Source organism: Lineus longissimus, chromosome 2, assembly GCF_910592395.1.
Source record: "Lineus longissimus chromosome 2, tnLinLong1.2, whole genome shotgun sequence".
Taxonomy (NCBI): domain Eukaryota; kingdom Metazoa; phylum Nemertea; class Pilidiophora; order Heteronemertea; family Lineidae; genus Lineus; species Lineus longissimus.
The window spans coordinates 13,214,010-13,235,319 of NC_088309.1; the positions used below are offsets into that span (position 1 = coordinate 13,214,010).

The 21,310-nt window shown below is 43.4% G+C and overlaps 2 protein-coding genes across 8 annotated transcripts in view; one reads left to right on the forward strand and one right to left on the reverse strand.

The window, feature by feature from the left end:
- LOC135482655 (developmentally-regulated GTP-binding protein 1) overlaps positions 1–21,310 on the reverse strand; it is a 520,179-nt gene that overhangs the window by 278,718 nt on the left and 220,151 nt on the right. The gene's annotated exons all lie outside the window — the stretch shown is intronic.
- On the forward strand, positions 2,465–15,403 carry LOC135482650 (bromodomain-containing protein 2-like). Of its 7 annotated transcripts, none has more exons than XR_010446243.1 (10): positions 3,648–3,888; positions 4,405–4,509; positions 11,668–11,720; positions 11,870–12,042; positions 12,379–12,458; positions 12,657–12,821; positions 12,978–13,157; positions 13,331–13,405; positions 13,588–14,425; positions 14,599–14,685. XR_010446243.1 is itself a non-coding variant. In XM_064762898.1 (9 exons), exons 5-9 carry the CDS (start codon positions 12,426–12,428, stop codon positions 15,160–15,162), a joined length of 594 nt encoding a protein of 197 aa, XP_064618968.1. In that variant the 5' UTR covers positions 3,648–3,888; positions 4,405–4,509; positions 11,668–11,720; positions 11,870–12,042; positions 12,379–12,425; the 3' UTR covers positions 15,163–15,403. The 7 variants fall into 7 exon arrangements, 1 of the variants encoding a protein (XP_064618968.1); XR_010446248.1 differs by having other exon boundaries at positions 12,657–12,767; XR_010446244.1 differs by having other exon boundaries at positions 3,648–3,778.

A 21,310-nucleotide genomic window follows, 5' to 3' on the forward strand; every position in this document is an offset into this window, starting at 1 on the left:
ATGTAGGTCCAAGCAATTACAATTTCCCCAAAATGGCCAATTTACAGTACATTCGACCTCTGTGACCTTGAAAAGTAGGTCAAATCAAAGAAGACCCGGGTGACACATTGAATGGTTGTTAGAATTAGATGTACCTATGATATAAAATTGGTGCCAATCGGACAAGTCATTACTAGGAATAATGGCATTTTGAAGAATTTAGGATTTGGCCCCCTCCCTGGAGGCCAAACGGCAAATCAGATTGCACCAAACTTCGGTCCCTGAGATCACCTGACTAAGGGGTAAATGTGTACCAAATTTGGTATCAATAGTCATTGCAGTTTAGAAACGTGCCATCGTTACATCCTAACGGCCAATTTACACCATTTGACCTTTGTGACCTTGAAAAGGAGGTCAAATCAAAAACCCGGAGGATATATGATGCACCTTTGCTAGAAGTACCTACCATATTTTTTTCAAAATTTCCCGACTACTATTAAGGGAGATATTGCATATTTTCACTTTTAACGTTTGGCCCCCTGGTGGCCAAACCATGAAACGAATCGGACCGAAACTTGGTCTCCAAGGTGTCATTACATAAGGGTACATGTGTACCAAGTTTCAACTCAATAGCTCTAACAGTTACGAAACGTGCCCTGCTAACGGACGACGGACGACGACGACGACGACGACGACGACGGACGACGGACGCCACGGTATGGGATAAGCTCACCTCTGCTAAGAGGTGAGCTAAAAACATGAGTTACCAAGATTTGGTAACCTAATGCAATCATAATCTACAAAACAAAAAGAAATACATGTAAGTGGTAGAAAAATTTTTTTTCAACTGATTTGAAACATATCTTAAACGATATGTGCTGGAGGTGCCGAGCCTCTTTCATGCCGTCATTGCCATGGTGATGCTGGCCAATGCTATTGCGTCCCGTCAATCAATCCTTAAAAAAATTGTACTACAAATTGTAAAACATCTTGACAGTGCATCATGCTGTGCACACGTGCTACCCGCTGACCGACTTTCGAATGTCGTCTCGAGCCAATGTGCATCCTTTTCTGTGAAGATCTATTGTAAACATGGTTTGTTTTGGCGACCCTAGGTGGTGCCGGCGTATCTGGCAATACTGCAAAGGTCCTATAAATAGACGAATTCGCAGAAGTTTGTTTTGGTGCTGACCAGAGCGTGGTGTCCCTAGGCATTGTCCAAAGTCAGCTAAGGCCTTCTGACGAGCGACATGTTCTGGGTGTTCGCACACATTGTTTAAATTGTTTTGGAGCCGATTCCTCTTCTTCAAACAGGCCTATCTGGATGAACACACTCCCTCAAGTGCATGCACACAGTCCCTTCACTGCCACAACCTTCTATCAAAATAACATTGCGCAATATGGTTTCACCACAGGCCTACGCCTCGTTATTTCAACAGTTACGTCATTACGTTGATAGACGAATTCGAAGAAGTTTGCACTGACCCTTGAACAAAGGATCGCCGTGTCTCTCTAGGCACTGTCCGAAGTCGGCTTACTGGGCCTTCTGACGTATTCCGAGTGTGCGCATTCGATTTGTTTTGGCACTGATTCCGTCTTCTTCGAATTCGTCTATTTCCCCAAGTGGTGATATATAGACATAGGCCTATAGATTCATGCACTTGATTGGGAACAACGTTTACATGACGTGTTGGCCGTCGTCACGTCACCATGCATTTTACATTACATTACATTGCGACGTTTTCGTAAACGTTGGTCCCAATGAAGTGCATGGATCTATAGTACCGATATAGTATGCACTCCATGACGTGTTGGCAATACAATATCATGATGGACGCACACCCAATTAACAGCCACAGAGTAAGACTGAGCTGAGAGTGACACTAGGCTTACACAGACATGATGTAGCCTGTAGCCTGAACGCTTAGAATGTAGTCTCAAATCTGCACACACTCGACAGTGTCAATGACACACACGCCATGCATCGATTGCATGAATGATGATGCAAACGCAAAGGTCTGTAGTCTGTGGTACCGGTAGGCCTACGAGTAAGCGTCTTTTTCTCACAGAATCAACGAAAAAAACTTGTTCGTCTTCTACAATACTTTTCCCTAAATCACCCAGACCGTAAAGCAATAATATTTACCGATTACATGATGGCGAACAGCAATCCCAACGCTAGTATTTCGGAACAAATAAAATGAAAAGGCACAAACTACTCATGCTGGTATAACCGCGGCAAAAGCACGAAAAGCAGCGACAAGACAGTGTCCGAACGCAAGGGAAATCGTCGTTAATTTGTAAAGTACGCCCTCTCGCGGAGAACGACTGACCCCGTCTTGGCCATTCCAATGTTAGTGCCCTAACACACGTCATCATCGCGTACATTTGGGAAAAACTCCCTAACGAGACCGGAGCAGACGGCTGAAAGTAGTTTAATTATTGGCCGCTAGGGTACAGAATGTACGTCGCTCACCCGAATTTTTCACGCAACTATAGCTAAATAGAGCTAGTTCTGGTTTGTGATTCATTTCGATACTTCAGATTTGGGCAGAAGACCAATATAACTTAGTCGTCAGTGTGGTTTTAAGCTGGAAAAACGTATTTGTTTTTCTTAAAGTGCCTTTTTTGGACGGGTGTGTGCGATTGTTTTGTTTTTATGTCACGTGACCTCGACCATGTCGACACAAAATTGAAATAAACCACCCTTTTCTGTCATTATTTAGGACGGATATTTCTCTAATAATATAATTGGCCAATTTCTTAGGCATATGATGTAGCGAATTCCCATGAAGATTTAAATTAATTTAAATTTAATTTAAATTAATTTCAACCAATGGGATAGCAACCACCACCGGAAGATCGCGGAGAAATCGGTAAACTCAACGGAGTTAATTCAGAAAAATACCAAAAAAATTGTTTGTAGGATATACAATAGTTACTCTCTTTATTTCTCATCATTCATTTACATTATGTACTCCCGCACACACGTGTATCTTAAGAGCCCCTCCTAAGAGGGGGGCTTACAATAGTTACTCTCGTTATTTCTCATCATTATACTCCCGCACACGCGTGTATCTTATAAGAGCTCCTCCTAAGAATAAGGGCATCCTCGGCACCCAGTGGTTTTCCATATGCTCCAGCTCTCGCTATTACAAACCCCTGGGGAAATCCATGCCCTTCAGATGGATTGTAGCGGTAGAAAAAAAGCGCCCAATCAGAGCGTCGGTTGTATTTGAGTCTCGGAAATTCGTAAACCACGGACCCAGGAATTAATGCTCTCAGATGCACTATCAATTGTATAGTCTTTTGCGCCATAGGGCTCGGGTCTGAGGTAGGTTAGTTAAATTTCCATGAAACGCGTATTTTCATTAGCTGCTATTTTTAGAACATCCGGGTATTTATGAAAATTCTGAATTTTTCAGTGCTGTTCCTTCGTATTGCGCGCACCCCGCTGCAAATTTATTTCATTACTTAATTAAAACACAATTACACGTCTACACAATGTTTAACAGCATAGAATCGATGAAGTATAAAACGATTTAACGATAGGATTATCTTAAACTTTATTCATATACATTTTATTGTCATATAAAACACTATATATACATACATTACGCACAGTGTATCAGGTTATCGGAACAGCCACCCTTCGCTGTCGATTCTAATGGATTTTCTCAGGGTTTTGTATGGGACGTAGGAGTATCAAAAACCTGAAGCTAAGGATGGAATAAGGGGGGCTTATTACTCCCTTCGCAGACCGTAGTTTGATCATTGTCCGCTAGGCTGCAGAAATTTGGTCATTCATGGAACTCCAGCCAATTTGCTCGCGCAATCGGTGTTTGGATTATGATTTTGATTTTGCTTGTGAAACGCTGCTAAATACAAATAATTTTTCTAGTTTAATATGTTGGCATTGATTACGGGACAACTCGGCCTATTACCAACTCGGCCCACCAACTCGGCCTGGGTTATAAATCATCGGTTTATTGGCATAAGTTTTCCTTATATTGTTTTTTTTTGTTGCTATATATATAGGCCTACTATTTATTCATTCCTGTTGGAAATTTGAAGAGAATTCATCAAGATTTGGAGGATAAATCCATGAAATCACAGTCATGAATGTGCATTTGGAGTGCTACCGCGACTTTTCCACACTCGCCGCCGTTATTTCATGGATTTCTCCTTCAAATCCCAATAAATTTTCTTCAAATTTCCAACAGGAATGAATACATAGTAGGCCTATATATACCAACAAAAAACAAAAAAATATAAGAAAAACTTATGCCAATAAACCAATGATTTATAACCCAGGCCGAGTTGGTAGGCCGAGTTGGTAATAGGCCGAGTTGGTCATACACCGTTGGCATTTTATATCGGGGGCGGTTCAAAAATTTAAATCAACTTTAATAATTGAATAATTAGAGCCTACAGCTGTCAAGTCAGTCAGCCCAAGTGATTTTGCCGAGGACATTGCCAAGTCTCCTCTTGCCAACGCCAAGGGTTATGGTACCACTTCTCAGTCGGCTGGTAAAGACTTATGACGATACTCTTAGCTCTCTGCTTGATAAACACGCACCAGTCAAAACCAAACAGGTTACCATTCGCAGAAAAGTACTATGGTACAACCAGGAAGTACATTTGGCCCGCGCAGAACAAAGATGAAATGGCCAGGGCCATTGTGCTCACCTCATGTGGAGGAAAGATGGATAAAGAGCATTGTATTGTGTCATGTAGTGTTAGGTTTGATGTAGGTCCAAGCAATTACAATTTCCCCAAAATGGCCAATTTACAGTACATTCGACCTCTGTGACCTTGAAAAGTAGGTCAAATCAAAGAAGACCCGGGTGACACATTGAATGGTTGTTAGAATTAGATGTACCTATGATATAAAATTGGTGCCAATCGGGCAAGTCATTACTAGGAATAATGGCATTTTGAAGTATTTAGGATTTGGCCCCCTCCCTGGAGGCCAAACGGCAAATCAGATCGCACCAAACTTCGGTACCTGAGATCACCTGACCAAGGGGTACATGTGTACTTAATTTGTGATCAATAGTCATTGCAGTTAAGAAACGTGCCATAGTTACGGCCTGACAGCGAATTTACGCCATTTGACCTCTGTGACCTTGACAAGAAGGTCAAATTAAAAACCTGTGTGACATATACTGTATGGTGGTTAGATGTACCCATGATATCAAATTGGTGGCAATCGGGCAAGAAGTTAAGGAATAATCACATTTTTAAGGTTTTTGGATTTTGCCCCCTGGTGGTCAAGTGGTGAATCATATTGGACCAAACTTCAGTCCCTGAGATCACCTGACTAAGGGGTAAATGTGTACCAAATTTGGTATCAATAGTCATTGCAGTTTAGAAACGTGCCATCGTTACATCCTAACAGCCAATTTACACCATTTGACCTCTGTGACCTTGAAAAGGAGGTCAAATCAAAAACCCGGAGGATATATGATGCACCTTTGCTAGAAGTACCTACCATATTTTTTTCAAAATTTCCCGACTACTATTAAGGGAGATATTGCATATTTTCACTTTTAACGTTTGGCCCCCTGGTGGCCAAACCATGAAACGAATCGGACCGAAACTTGGTCTCCAAGGTGTCATTACATAAGGGTACATGTGTACCAAGTTTCAACTCAATAGCTCTAACAGTTACGAAACGTGCCCTGCTAACGGACGACGGACGACGACGGACGACGACGACGACGACGACGACGACGACGACGGACGACGGACGCCACGGTATGGGATAAGCTCACCTCTGCTAAGAGGTGAGCTAAAAAGCTGGGGAACGAGTTTACATTACAATCCCCGATCACACCCCAAAAAAAAGTCATCGGTTGACTAACCAAGCACCACTGTTCAATGGATTTATAGTTGAATGCGATCAAACTACGTCATTTCTGATCGGGGATTCTAAAGTTTAGCCAAAGCTGGGACTGCCTGGCGAAAGACAAAATTGCAAGTCCACCATGGCACGTCGCTGTAACTAGGACTGTTGAAGCAGCAAAGAGGACTGTTTACAATGATAAAGTCACAGACTGTGGGAAGGATCAGCGTGGCCTTTACCATGTGGTGAACTCTTTAATGCCATGGGGAAAACAAAGGACACTGTGCTGCCAACCCACCCAGTTGGTACAGAACACATGCTTGCTAACCGGATTTCGGACTTTTTTCATACAAAGGTTCAAAAGATAAACTTGTATTTACAAGACGTTCGCAAATCAGAAGGAATTGACTGTTCTTCTCCTGAAGCAGGTGTAGGGGATCCTTCACCAATGATTCTGTCTGCCTTCAGTCCTGTACTGAAGTGGAATTATACAAAGCAATCAGAAACTCCCCGACAAAATCATGTGGCTTGGACCCCATACCAAGTAGCCTGCTGAAGGAGAGGGCTGTTATGGATAGCTTGGTACCCACTTTGTGTAATATTGTTAACTGTTCTCTTGCTGAGGGTGTGGTTCCTGATAGTATTGTGAAGTTTCGTCGGGGGTACTTCTCCTTGCTCGGCATTAACTCATGCTAACATACCTTCATGTCTATAAAACTCCTTTATTCCTTCGACACCGAATCCTCACATCTCATCTAAAACCATGCCGTCTTCACCCTCCCCACTCCTATGGTGTCTCATCATGGTCCCGCGACCTGGCAGCCTCCGACCAGTGGCGCCATCTGGCCTAAGGCCAACACACCAAGAGCTACCAGATCACCACACCACCCCCACCAAAATTGGTCGAGCCTCAGGATCGAACACTACATAGCACGGTACACAGGCAGTTACAAAACGAAATACACGGTTGTCAAATTTTGATACAAAAATAATAAAAGATTAAATGCACTTCCGGCTCGCCCTCAGCAGTCAGAATTAAGAACTGAGTATGAAAACTACCTAAATCAGCAGTCCTTCACAGTAACTCCAGTCTCATAACATTTCACTGTACAAGTCTTCCACGTGTCCATTAGCTATGTCTCTAGTGTGACACTTCAGAATAAACAAAACATGATAAATACACAAATATCAAAAATAAATCCGAGTAGAGAACGTCCTTCTAAACACGGTAATTGCACAAGGAAGAATATAAAACAACACTTGGGCAGGGGTCCATATGGGTCAGAGCGATCCCACCACCAATCCTTTTCAGAGCGCTAGGAAAGGGGTCCCCACTTTAATCCTGCCGGCGGATGTACTCGATCAAAAAGAGTCCAACCTCCCTCATCCCCTCCCAGCTGTAGGAAAAGAGTCAGATTCCTACAGATCCTGCCCTGAAATTATCTTAAAGTAATGAGCAGAAAGTTTGATTAAGTAGGTCGACTTCCACGGAGTTCCCGCCCTTTCTTCAACCACAGGGCCTTCCTTCTGGCAATGCGTTCCTGCTGGGCCAGATGGACGCAACAACCAATGGACAATCTGTAGCGAGCTGGTTGTTTTAGATCATCCCTAGGACGAAACTTGCGGCTGGGTGGTGGATCAGTTGTCACGCTTGGCGCAGAATCAGAGCTACTCTCAAGGTTACCTAGAACAGTGACCACCTCTGGTGTGCAGAGCGCTGCACCGGAGGCATTCTCGGAGTCGGAATGGCTGTCATGGTTACCTAGAGCAGTGACCACCTCTGGTGTGCAGAGCGCTGCACCAGATACAGGGGAAGTTGGTACTGAGTCAAAACTGGCTGCAGAAGAGTTTCTCTAGTTTGTCCTGCTTTTGGGCTAGTCCCGGTGTTGCTATCTTGTTCAGCCTGTGGGTCCTCAGCACGAGAGTGAAAAACCTTGAGGTTATTGAGGTGTACTACCTTAGGATGCCGGTTACGTCCATTCACTCGTCTTATCCTGTAATTCACCTGAGATATTTTTTCCAGTACCTCAAAAGGTCCCTCCCAGCGTCTGTGGAACTTTGACACTTCCTCTGGCTTCACATGATGGTTACGTAGCAACACCATATCACCCGCACCAAAAGATGTCATCTTAGTCTTCAAGTCGTAGTGTGTCCTTTGCCTTCTCTGGGCCAACTTCAAATTCTCTCGAGCTCTCCTGTGGGCAGAGTCAATTCGGTCACGGAGTTTCGCAACATGAGCCGTTGTCTCGATGGATGGTGTCTCTGGAGCACCAATTACCAGATCCAACGGAACTGTCATCTCCTCCCCAAATGTCATGCAGTATGGAGTCTCTTGAGTGGATGCTTGGATGCTGCTTCGGAAAGCCATAAGCGATGCTGGAAGGTGTTCATCCCAGTCCAATCCCTCTTGGTCAACCATGGTCATCAGCATATCCTTTAGTGTGCCATTGAAGTTTTCCACCTGCCCGTTGCACTGGGGGTGGTATGCTGTGGTACGGCTCTTGTGGACATTCAGCAGCTGGCACATTTCAGCAAACACAGTGGACTCAAAGTTCCTCCCTTGATCACTGTGGAGGTTCTCTGGTGTGCCGAATCGACAAACATAGTCGTTCACCAGAACCTTAGCACAGGTGGTGGCCTTCTGATTTCTCAGAGCCCAGGCTTCTGGTCATTTTGAAAATGCATCCTGTGCCACCAAGATGTAGCGATGGCCTCTCCTGGAAGGTGGATTGATCGGCCCAACGATGTCTATATGCAACCGCTGGTTGCTGCGGCCTGCAGGGATGCTCTTAAGGGGTGCCTTGTTACGCTTACCTCATTACGAGAAAAGCATAAACTCAACCCCGCGCATGCGCAGACGTGACCTGATCTGACCTAATTGGCAGACCAGCCGGTCAATAGAAAATACATTGAGCACGTAGGTATTGCCATCTCACGGCTTCCAGGGGAACTGGGGGCAAGTTGCCGATAGCAGACATGAAGGATATAATATACATCTATCCCCTGGCCAAATTTCAAGTAATTTGAAGAAAATTTTAAGTTGAACACATCGACGGTGAAATTTGCCTGATTTTCCAAGCCTAAATGCATTAGAATTGCTTTGAAAAATGGCAAAATTAGAGAATGTAGTGACTTTGAAGGCTTGTAACTTCGCGCGCGTTGCATGGATTTTAGTTGCCGATAGCAAGTGCAGATGGCGATACCGTATAGAGCACCTACACCAAGTTTGAGCGTATTTGAAGAAACTTCACCGTTGAACATTGGGGTCCTCAAAATCTACTATTTTCAGAATGTTGTAATTTCGTCAGAGTCCAAATCAAGAAAAACCCATTGATTCTTCTTCCTTAAAATGCAACAGGAGCACACCTTACATTACCTTGAGGATGTTTCGGTTGTGTATGGGTGTGGTCTGGACCTGGCCTGATTACTCCAATGTGTGGTCCTGTTAGCAGGGTGTGGGCTGGGTGTGGCCTGGCCGGGGGTTGGGGGGGGGGGGCGGGGTCGTTATTCCTTGGAAGACCATTTTCAGAATGTTGTAATTTCGTGAAGATGATTCGGTGGTGCATGGATGTGGTGTGACCCTGGCCTGATTACTCCAATGTGTGGTCCTGTTAGCAGGGTGTGGGGTGTGGCCTGGCCGGGGGGGGTCGTTACTCCTTGGAGGTCCATTTTCAGAATGTTGTAATTTCGTCAGAGTCCAAATCGAGCAAAAACCCACTGAATCTTCTTCACAAATGCAACAGGAGCACACTTTACATTACTTGACAATAATCGGGATTAACGCTGCGAGTGCGTGACAATTCCAAACTTGTTGTTGCGGGATCCATGGTAGCGATTGCGGGCCTCTGATTGGCTGGCGATGTGAACGGTGCTGCCACCTTACGGATAGCGGACTTGCTCCATTTCTCCTAATGTCCCTTGCATTTTGGCAGATTACACAAGTTCTGACAAAGTCGACTACATTCCTTTTTAAGCCAGGGCGCCAGCAACGCTGTTTTGCCTTCCCAAGGGTCTTGGACACTCCTAGATGGGCACCAGCAAAACCACTATGGATCTCCTCCAGCACTGGGTTAACAAAAGATGAGGGCAGTACTAGGCGAAGCCTGTCATTATCTGGAGCCCTGCAGTACAAAATGCCATCCTGGATCACCAGATTGGGGTGCTGGGCCCATACAGCCCTCTCCGTCCTACTGCATCCCATCATTACTTCTTCCAGTGGCTTGTCAGTTGTTTCCGACACGTGGAGGTACACTGACCTCAAATCAGGGTCATCCTTTTCAATTGCTGGATTTCTTCCCGGTTCCACATGAATTCGGGTGTCTTCAGTCCGGTGGCTTTCCTTGGCGACTGGATTGCACTCACCTGTAAGGTTGGAGATTTGGCCTCCGTGGGACCACACGTAGGACAGTCCCCATGTCGACGCATCCTTTTGGGTCGCCTTGACAGAGCGTCTGCGTTCCCATGCTTTCACAGTGGGCAAATCCTCAAAAGCGCCAGTGCGTCACGTCAATCAGTTTCATAGAATGATTGAAGACGGCGCCAGCTGCGTTCGGCTTTGACCTCTATAGCACCTCCTGCATTCGCGCCACTACTATTTTCGTCTGCTAGAAGGACTTAACACCTTACTCGAGTCAAGAAACGAACTTGGACGATTTCAAAATGGCTGGCTTTGACCCGTTGCTACCGCAATGGTAGGCATTTTCATCAATAATTCGAAGTTTTAGTGGGATATTAGCCCCTATTCCTGCTCAACCGGAAGCAGTAATACACAAAGTTTGCAATGCAATAAATCTTCATTCGTAATTTTTTCGAAAAATCGAGAAACATAGCCGTTAACTACAGGTACTCAGGCGGCACATATATCTTGCATGCTCGTGTTCATGGCTGCTTGTAGAAACGAAAAGGGTGATGAAATGGACATACCCCTTTTTTGAAGGGCTGTAGTGCATGACGCATGTGCATTGCGGGCATAATTAGTGGTTATGGCGGCGTCAGGGCCTATGACGCCATTTTAAGTGCCATTTGACCTTGATGTTTTGGAATTTTGTGCCCTGGACCCTGTTAGACATAATAAAGCCGTTTCGTGGTATTCTAATGAACACTTGCCCTGTCTAGTGTCCAGTGGTTATTTATAAAATAGAATCTGCAAATTTATTGTGCAAATGTTTTGCATTTTAGAATTGACCTTGACAAGCTGTCTCAGTGTCTGTGCATCAACGCATTAGCAGTGCACACATACCTAGCCCTATGCATCATTTCCTTCAAGCTACATTCTTTGCCTTTAGGGCTACAAATTAGAAATTTCAATGCATGGCTTTAATCGATGACTTCTTGCACAATGTATCAGGTGCGGGTCCAGGGGGGGGGGGGGGGGCCCCCAGGTCCAGAGGGCGGTGTGCACCCACGGGCTTCTGAAGTTATATGTGCACTGACAACGTATACCTCAAATTATAAAGGGAGCAGTTGGTAGTAGGCCCCGCAGGGATTCGCTAATCAATGAACAGGATGGTGTACAATAGGAATGTAGGCCTTACAATACATGCCCTATGTCCCAGGCTAAGGTTTCTTGATCACAATCAAGTTTGAGCTGTTGCTCAGTATACTTTGTGAATAGGCTCAGAATACAGTGGTTGTCAGATTGTACAGGGGAATCTATAACCTACGTAGGCCTATTCAACCGGAAGAAGTTCAAGAATATTCATCGTTGAGCAGATATATAATGAACTTTGAACTTTGTATGACAAAAAGCCTTGTTCACACCGACTAGCGTGATGATACAACTTGCTTAGGCCTACTCATACCACAACTATAGTTTCAACTATTTTCATTTCAATTTTCAGGTGCAGTGGGGAAGGCAGAGATAATTCTGAGATTCAAGTTCTAGGAGTAGGAGGTGAGATTTGACGAGAAAATTAGGATGCAATTGCAATCCCATTCCTTTATCATGATAAAAATGAAACAATCATATGATCTGATGATTGGTTTGATCAAAATACTCTTTCAAAATTGATGTTTTCTCTTTCTTGCTTTCTCTTTTTTCAGGTGATGTTGATGTGCCAATGGCCTCTGGTGGCAATGGGTCCATGCCAGTTCCAGGAGGTGAGATTTGAGGAGAATAAGAAAAGTCATATTGAGGACTGTTTCGTCAACCAACTTCAATGGAAAGAATCGGAGAAGAGGACAGTTGAGAGCATGCTCATGGTTTTTGCAGCCAGGTATGTTATCATGACCATTAAGGAGAGCAATAGCTGTTCCAGCTTCTCTGAGATTCTCAAAGAGAGTATTGTGTAGAAAGAAAAGTGTATGTATTGTATGACACCTCATTACTCTCTTCGTTGCATTATCTAAGGAAAATGCCGCTTAATAATATAATTATCGCTGAGTTTGTCAACAGATCGAGAGTTACTGCCTAGCAAATGAGAAGAACAAGAAGTACAATTATTGTGCTACATGTACATTGTATGATATATTATTCAACAGTTGTCTCTGTTTTCTGATTCAAACCGTCGTTTAGATATTGTGCTGTGCCTACAATTCTTTTTCATTTGCAGTTGATATTGACGTAAATCCTGGCTATCTTGATATTGTAACACAGCCAATGGACTTTAGCACCATTAAAAGCAAACTGGAGGTAGGCATTATTACTTGAGGATGTGTCTGTGCTTCATTATAGATTTGAGGTATGTTCCCTTACCTGTGTCAAACATAATAATGGCAAATTCTCTAATGGAGCTGCAAGCTTCAGACTGGGATAACACAATATTCATAAATTCTACTATGCATACCCACTGCACCTGTGATGAACTGTAAAAATATGATTTTCTTCCAGAGTAACCAATATTCGTCTATGGAGGCGTTCGATAGAGACATGTTGGTTGTCGAGCAGAACTGCTACTCCTACAACCCTGCAGATGACCCTATAGCCTCGGATTGCAGACAGGTATTTGCATTCTACAAGAGGGAATATCGGAGAACATTTAATCGTTTCCATAAGGTACATGTAATAGTACACTGATAGATTTATTTTCAGAATATTTCAAAGTTATATTGAACTGCTTTGTGTATTTGACAAAAAGCAATTTTCATGGTCATGATTACTGAATCTACTAAGGGATTTACATAAATAGTTTCATGTATTATTTCAATGCAGGTTGGAACTCCACTCACACGCAAAAGAAAATTTCCAGTCGGGGATGTACAGAGAGCACGGAAGGAAGGCAGAGCGAACCTTGCTCATTCATCTGCAATGAAGGTGATCTCTAAGCAAGTTGACCGCCTGGATCAGTTCATCAACGACAAGGAAAACACTTTGAGAGATCTCAATGCCGATGTAAGTGACACAATATTTGGCCATCTAATTGTTAATTCTCTTTGTTCTCAACATAGTAAATGGTGATAATGATTGATGTTTCAAAAGCTAGTCAATGAAGCACCATTACATTGTAAATCTTTCTAAGTCACCCTCTTGATTGAAAACCTGACGTTGTCTTTCTTCATCCAAAGATTTCATTTATGGAGCGTCTTAAAGAAGGAGAAGAGGAAGTGGAGAAGAAATGTCAACGTGTTCAAGTTAAAAAAGTAAGTACCGGTAATGACTGTTACTAGTTTAGTTTGACACACTAGATACCTGGCAACGATTTGCGTGGTATTCATGAAGCACTGGCAAACTGCGCTAACGCGCAAGCTCCTCGTAACTTGGTCAATATTTGCGGGACCTTCAGATCGTCCCGCAACGCTTGCGTGGTATCTTATCCTTGCAGAAATGGCTGTGCTGGCGATTGTGGAGGATGCAAATCGACGTGCTCTTCGCCGGGAACGTCTTTTTGTGGACAGAATTGATGACCTCCAGCGTTTTGACGATGTCCGCCTCATCAAGAGATACAGAATGCCGAGGCACGTCATTCTGGAGGTTCTCCATTTAATTGAGGAAGACATAGCACCAGTAACAACTCGATCCAGAGCAATCCAAGCATCGATTCAACTGCTCGTGCTCTCCGATACTTCGCTACGAGACGTTTTCAGACCGACAGTGGAGATCTTTGCGGAATCAGCCAACCCAGTGTTTCCAGGATCGTTAACAGGGTGTCTGGAGCATTGGAACGTGTTGCCCCTCATATCATATCTTTTCCAAGGGGTCAATACCAGGATGCGGTAAAGGAAGGATTCTACCGGCCGCGCCACAGGATTCCGAACGTCGTTGGCTGCGTGGATGGTAGCTTAGTTCCAATTAAGTCACCACATGAACATGAAGATGCATACGTTTGCCGAAAGCAGTTTCATGCAATCAAATGTTCAAGGCATTTGTGACCACGAAATGAAGTTCATCAATGTAGTTGTTCGCTGGCCTGGCGCTACGCACGACGCATATATATGGAATAATTGTCAATTGAGTCGGGGAATTCGAGAACCACCCTGAAAATGAAGGTTATCTCCTTGGAGATTCGGCTAACCCCCTGCACCCGTGGCTGATGACGCCAATCAGAAATCCCCAAGATGAAGGAGAGGTTCGATTTAATGCTCACCATCGAAGGGCCAGGCAGAAGATTGAGGCGACTTTCGGACGATGGAAGATGAGGTGGCTGTGTCTTCACAGAGATGGTGAGTAAACATGGTAAAACTTAAATATGGCTTACTCAATTCTGCGGGCAAACCAATCTTTTGTAACGACAATACTAGATTGTCAACCCATACTCACTTTACTCTTGGAGGAATATACTTTCCAAATGATATATACTTGTAGAGTATAATTCATCTAAGCTTTGCTCTTACAGGTGGTGCTATATATCGTACGCCAGATCGGTGTTGCAAGGTGATCATCGCCTGTGCTGTGTTGCATAATATATGTGAGGAGCACGGCCTTCCCATTCCCCAGGATGTCCGAGTAAACGACGACAACCCAGATGAAGACGTGAATCCGCCCATCATGCCAGATGATGTCAATGGAGAAAGAGTTCGAGCGGGAATCGTCCGAGATCATTTCTGGGCTTAGTATGCCCTCACTTGTATTGCGATTCGCTATACTGCAGCGGTACAAAAAAATTTATGGCGGACGAGCACTAGGCCTTCTGCTTCAAAAACGGATACCGATTTTTAACGGACCCCGTGTGCTACTGAACGTGCTACTGAACGTTAAAGGAATGTATACGTATATTGTTCTACAATTACTAAACTGTTTATTTACCCTTTATTGACAGGTCTTACACAATTCAACAATCAAAGTGACAATTACTCCGGATATAGTCATATATCCGCCTTGGGACCAATCATTACATGTACCTGTATCCAGATGTATACATCTATACGACTTTCATCAACTTGTTGGAGATAAACGTTAATGACATTAGCGGCCTCGTAAGCTCAACGAGACTGTCTTGTATACCTCAAAGAACTATGGTTATAAAAAGTGAGAATTGTGCAGCCTAATGCCAATTCTTCCGTACCCACAAAAATGTTTTTTTTATTCTTTCCAGAATTCGTTAAAATCAAGATATTTCGATATAAACAAAACTTGTCTCAACTCGCTAAGACATTCGTGCTAGTAATGGTACAACCTTATTCGGCATAAACACATTCAGTACATACATTACCTGTACATGTATTACGATATTGTAAGATGCAAATTATGCAGTAAAAGTTCAATAAAACTTACAAAATGTATTACTGACTAACTTTCATCATGAATGATCTAGAATTCGAAAAGAAATACCAGTTATGAGGATCATAATCACTGCAGCAATATAGCTTATACCAAGCATCAAAGTCGCAATACAACAGATTATGATTGTTCTACAATGAAGAGATGTGAACAAATATGTTCTGGCATCTCGCGCTCCGACACTGGTACTACGCTCTGCAATTCCGTGCACCTGGAACCTCCGTCAGATTTTTCTTGATGAAGAAGGACAAGTGTTTCAAGTAGAGTGGCGATCCTTGATGTATCCCGGGCCCGATTCCTGTCAAGCTCGAGTCGTTCTTTATCAATCTCAAGCCGTTCCTGCTCGACTTTAAGAAGTTGGTCTTGCACAGACGCACTGGTGGAAGAAAGCAAGGGCGAGACTCTGCGCAACGGGGTCGATCCAGGAGAAGTTGCAGTGGCCTGCAGTGATGACGATCTACTGTCATGACTGGTCGCGCATGTTGATTGGGATGGTGACAGCTTTCGCTTTCGAGGCAGTACCCTGGGTTGGTGAGAGGATAGGGATGCACTGGTATCCCACGAAGATCCAACATCGCCAAACCCGGTTCCTTCATCATATGAAGAGAAAGTCTTCGTGTGATCGTCATCAAAAGTGGAGTTCATATATTTATCATCGACCGGATAGTCAACGTCGTTAGCAGTGGCAGATGCTTCTCTTGCGGTAGGTCTCGTGGTTGCCATTGTCTGCAAAGCCTCCAAGGAGTTTGATCATAATCACATACAGTCAAGTTCAACTTTAGTTTAAAGTTGAATATGCATCAACATTATAGCCACTGGTACAGGCGAAAACAATATTTATTGTGATCTGGAGAGTCGCCCCACTAAGACATGCCATGGCTTTGCTTTCCCATAATAAGAATTCATTTTCCAAGTCAAAAGACCCCGGCTCATTTTGGTGAAACTCTTAGTGAAATCGATTAAAAAAACAAGTCCATAAAATGTGCTGCATAACGCTGTTGTACAATAGAAAAGGTCCGGGATTCTCAAAGCTGGTATACCGGCTTCTGGCCGGGGTTCAAAGGGTTAATATAACAGAGTAAAACATAACGCATGTGTAGGCCTACCTTCAGCTGTTTAGGTCTCGGTTGATCATGATATACAGCTGTGTCAGCCGTGTCTATCCCCCCTTCTATACCATGGATCCTGGTATTGCCCAGGATGCCGATGATGCGGTTGTCGGCATCCGTCATCGCCGGTGTCTGGGTGGTTTCGGTTTCAAGCGGCACGTTTCCAGTTCTCTCGGCTTGTATCCGCTCTTGGCAAGCCTTTTTGGCTCACCGTAGGGGAGTCTATACAATACCGCAGTGTCCGTCGTCCGTCGTGGTCGTCGTCGTCGTTGTCCGTCGTATCCTAGTTCAAAAACAGTGGCACGTTTTTTAACCGCTAGGCCTATGAACTTAAAACTTTGTACACATGACCCCCTAGGTCAGATGACCCGTGACACTAAATTTCTGTCCGATCTGATTCTCTACTTGGCCACCAGGGGGCCAAATGTGGATATCTAAAAAGTGTGATATCTCGCTTATTAGTGACTTGTTTTCGATAAAACTTTTGTGGTAGGTACTCATAGCAAGGATACATCATATATCTTACGGGTTTTTAATTTGATCTACTTTTCAAGGTCGCAGAGGTCAAATGTGTGTAACAGGTTCAATTTGAACAGTTTGAAGAGTTTATTCCCCCTTTAAGTCTGCTATGACCAATGGTTTAGCTCAGGTTATTTTGGGCCTTCACGGTCCCTGAGCCTTATGTCATTTCATTGCATGTGCTTTATCAGCTATTATTGTTTGTATAGTTTTCCTGGTCTACTGAGTTTCCCTCCAAATTCAGTTAGCCTTGGGATCCCGAACTGTGAACATGCATGTTGTAGACCTGGTCAGATGAGTTTAATATAAACATTTCCTCATATTTGATTTCTTCCTTTTCCTCCATCAACAATGTCACAAGGATTGGAACAGTGAATCTGTGGACCTGATGACTGATTTAATTCAGTATTACACATGCATACTACTGAAAGTGAGCAGACTCGAAATCTTTTGCCGGCTTTCGCCAGTTCAAAGCACGATTTCTTCGCGGAAAGAGAAAGATAATCTCTGGCAGCGATGCAGATTGTTGTTTAATGCAATTCCGAATGCTAGATGAACAAACATGGCGGACGCTTCACAAGAAGTTGACGTTTTCTCATGTTTCATGTCAAAATAACAATGATGTCGTAGACCTTTGATAGTGACACTGGGCAGAGTACACAAAGAAAGGTGACGAAGTAGAAACAAGTTTGCTGGAATTGCAAGGCTTTTTCAATGAACAATAACACTGCCATTCTCAGTTTATGCCGATATACAAAACCGCGAGGAGCTGCATGAACTTGGCCTACATTATTTACCATACATTACACACCCGATACCGGTACATGAACAAATGCAATGCACTGCAACATATCTGCAGGGAAGTAAAGTATACATTGCATGTGTCCAAACTCTAGCTAGGTGAACTTTAGTAAATAAGGGTGAACTTTTTCAAATTTAACTTTAAGTTATTTTGATATTATCAGTGCAGTGCCCTAGTAAGCGCGCAGCGCCTTTAGGTTCGGGGGAAACCCCCCAAACCCCCTGGTTGGGAACCTGCTATAGTTCCTTCCGGCAAGTTTTTGTTTTGATAGATGGTTATTTAGCAGTAACTCAACTGCATAATCACAATAGCCGGCAAAGAAATGGAAAATGTACCCCCTCCCCCTGGAAAGGTGTCCGGACTGATTCATATGTAAAGTGCCATCTCTAGTGAACTCACGCAACTGTTGGAATAAACTCGCCACTGATGATCGGGTACCTTCTGGTGCCTTGATAGAATCTGGTACATGCTTTTTAGACAACATATGGTTTTTCACAGCTCTGACTCCCATTGCCGAAATGTCAAATGTTTTACAACACTTGGCCTCTGAAATATTTGCTTGAAGTCTTTTTAGCTAAGCTGACAAGCTGAGCTATTCATATGAGTAAATGGTAGAATGAATGTCCGTCTGTCTGTCTGTCTGTCTGTCTGTCTGTCTGTCTGTCTGTCTGTCTGTCTGTCCGTTAAACAGGCACGTTTCAAAACTATGGCGGATAGGCGATAGATTTTCCCTCTGAGGCGTTGAGACCCTTCAGGACTCCTGAATAGACCAAATGTGGGTCCGGCAGGATGAGCGGTTTAGCCACTAGGTGGCACCGAGCGAAATTTTCCAAAAACTTTGCCAGCAGCTGATTTCTCCTAATTCTTTAAGTTGGGGATCATGAATCAAATCTAATCTTATAGAGCAAAGCTTTCTCTTTCATTATCAATAGGCTTGGTTCATGAATTTCTCACCAGGTGGTGTTACTGGCGCAATTTAGTGAGCACCCCCCAAGAAGAGCATTTTAAATTTCGCGCGAGTTATCCCACGTGCAGCGAACGTCACGTCTCTGAGTCTGCGCAGTTCAGACGTAAGGAGACCATGCTATGGAATAGATCGCGTTCTGTCAATTCGGAGGCAAGTTCTCATTAAATCCACAATTTCATAGGCGATAATATTTGGCTGCTTGTGTTATTGCATGTTGATGACATTAGGGAAGGCTTGGATTGTTTAATTGGATGTGATTAATTTGAAATAGTTCGTCGACGATCGTTGAAAAACGATCTGCGAAATAGCAGCTTGGTCTGAGAAACGATGTCAAAGTCCGGCTTTAAATCATGGATTACTCAACAAATAACTCTTGTCACATAGCAGAACTAATGTGAATAAACAAGACAATAATAAACATCGTTCTGATATCATCGGGTAAGGTTGCCAATGTACATAAACAGTGTAATTGAGGATCGACTCCGGCGATTTGAAATGTCAACAAACAGTAAATGCGATAGCTGATACACACCGACACATGCAAACTGTACATAGCGCAATGCTTCAAACGGGGCCGATTCATCACTCTTATCACAATGTATTCTCAATGAACTTCCTTGATCATTCGGCCCTAGCGCCTTATCAGTTGTTGTTGGCCTTGTATTTGATATAAAACTTGGCTAGCTTAGCTATCTATCAAAATTAAAATGTTATCTCCTCATCATGTTTTGCAGGAATGATCTGCACTACTGCAGCTGCATTTGAACATATTTGGTGACCACATCACTGATGACCAAGAGAGAGGATCGAGCTATGACTTTGCACATCCCATCGACTTCGGTGTTCACCAGTGCGATCATCAGAAGAGCCAGTCAATTTTAGTATTCAAGTATTTCATTCTGTAATACTTACCTCAAAATTGACTAAATAAAGAAAACCGCATGTGGCAGTTGGTTAAAAAAATCAAGTCTATCTGTTTAAAGTTTTTACTTGCTATCAACATTTCAATGGTGGCATTCTGCTAAGGTTTGTCAGAGTTTCACTTGACTTAAGCAGGGTGTACACTAGTAAAATATTAGCAACATATTACCAACATTTTTACAACAATTTTGCAACAAGCCCTTCAAGGCCCTGTGTACACTAGCAACAAAATTGCAACAAATTAGCAACATTTTTACAACATGTTGGTAAATTGTTGCAAACTTTTTAGTGGGAACAAAGGGAAATAGGTATTTTGGAGGGAAAATGGATCATTCCAAGGAGAGAAGATGTGTTTTGAGTGCTTCTGCAGCAATTTTAGCTGTCATTGTTGAGAGACGGAAGAGGCGGCGAAATAACCAAAGAGAATATGGACCAGGCCCTGGATCAAAATGAGGGTGGATCATGGGACATACCCTCGGACTGCCTGTTAAAGGAGTTGCGGCTGACTGACAAGCCGTCATACAAAAACTTCCTGCGAATGGATGAAACTTCTAGAAAAGGTTTCATCACCCTACACTCACTTGAGAGTTGCTATACCTGCTTCTTTTTCAAGTCACATGACCTCAGGTAGATCACATGACGCAAATCCTATTTCTGATTGGCTGAAGAGTTTGCAACATTTTTACAACATGCAACAAAGAATTGCATTGCATTTAATTTGCAACAATTTTACAACAATTTTACAACATGTTGTAAACGTAAGACACGTTTTGCTCTGTACACACTAGGCAACATTTTTGCAACATTTGTTGCAACTGGAAATGTTGTAAAAATGTTGCTAAAATTTAACTAGTGTACACAGGCCTTTAGGCAATAATAGAGTTGGGTACGTCTTTGTTAATGTTACCCTTTTAGTTAGGGAAACTGGTGCCTTCTGCATTAGGTGGACCCTACTTGCTCATCTGTCAGACCGGCCTCACACGTCGGCAGTAGAGTTTAAGGTCCAGTCTGCGAGATTTACCCATTTCTACCCAGCCAAAAGCGGGTGATTGGGCTAGTCTCTCCATGTGATTCAATTCGCATGGATTCTTGTGTCCTGTGCTGAAAGGCTCCCTCCACAAGGGCAGACTACATCCGGTGGCACTAAAGTATGGAAGAAAGACAGAAGACGACCAATTTGCGAAAAGGATCATCATCATCATCATCATGGTAACAGCTGAGGATGAATCATGTTGCTGTGTGTGGAATTGATGGTCCAATATAGGTTAGGTTATCTGTTTGCGCACACATTGCAAGGGTGGAGCTTGCTTGAAGTAGATTGCGCCAGTCTACCGTAATTCACTGTTACACATCCAGAAGCTAATATCCTTAGGCTTTGAGTCCTTAGTTTAGTAGAGTTTGACGAGTAATGTAATATATACGAACAACGCGGCAACAACTCAGCTGAGCGCCAGGCCCTTGGGCCTCTTGTTCAGATAGCCAAGACTTCTGAAACCTGCACTTTCCCAGC

Excerpts from the sequence above, each read along its gene's own strand:
- LOC135482650 (XM_064762898.1), top strand. The coding sequence starts at position 12,426 with ATGGACTTTAGCACCATTAAAAGCAAACTGGAG. Across the intron at positions 12,459-12,656 it reads CCATTAAAAGCAAACTGGAG|AGTAACCAATATTCGTCTAT; the intron begins GTAGGCATTATT and ends ATTTTCTTCCAG. Across the intron at positions 13,158-13,330 it reads TGAGAGATCTCAATGCCGAT|ATTTCATTTATGGAGCGTCT; the intron begins GTAAGTGACACA and ends CTTCATCCAAAG.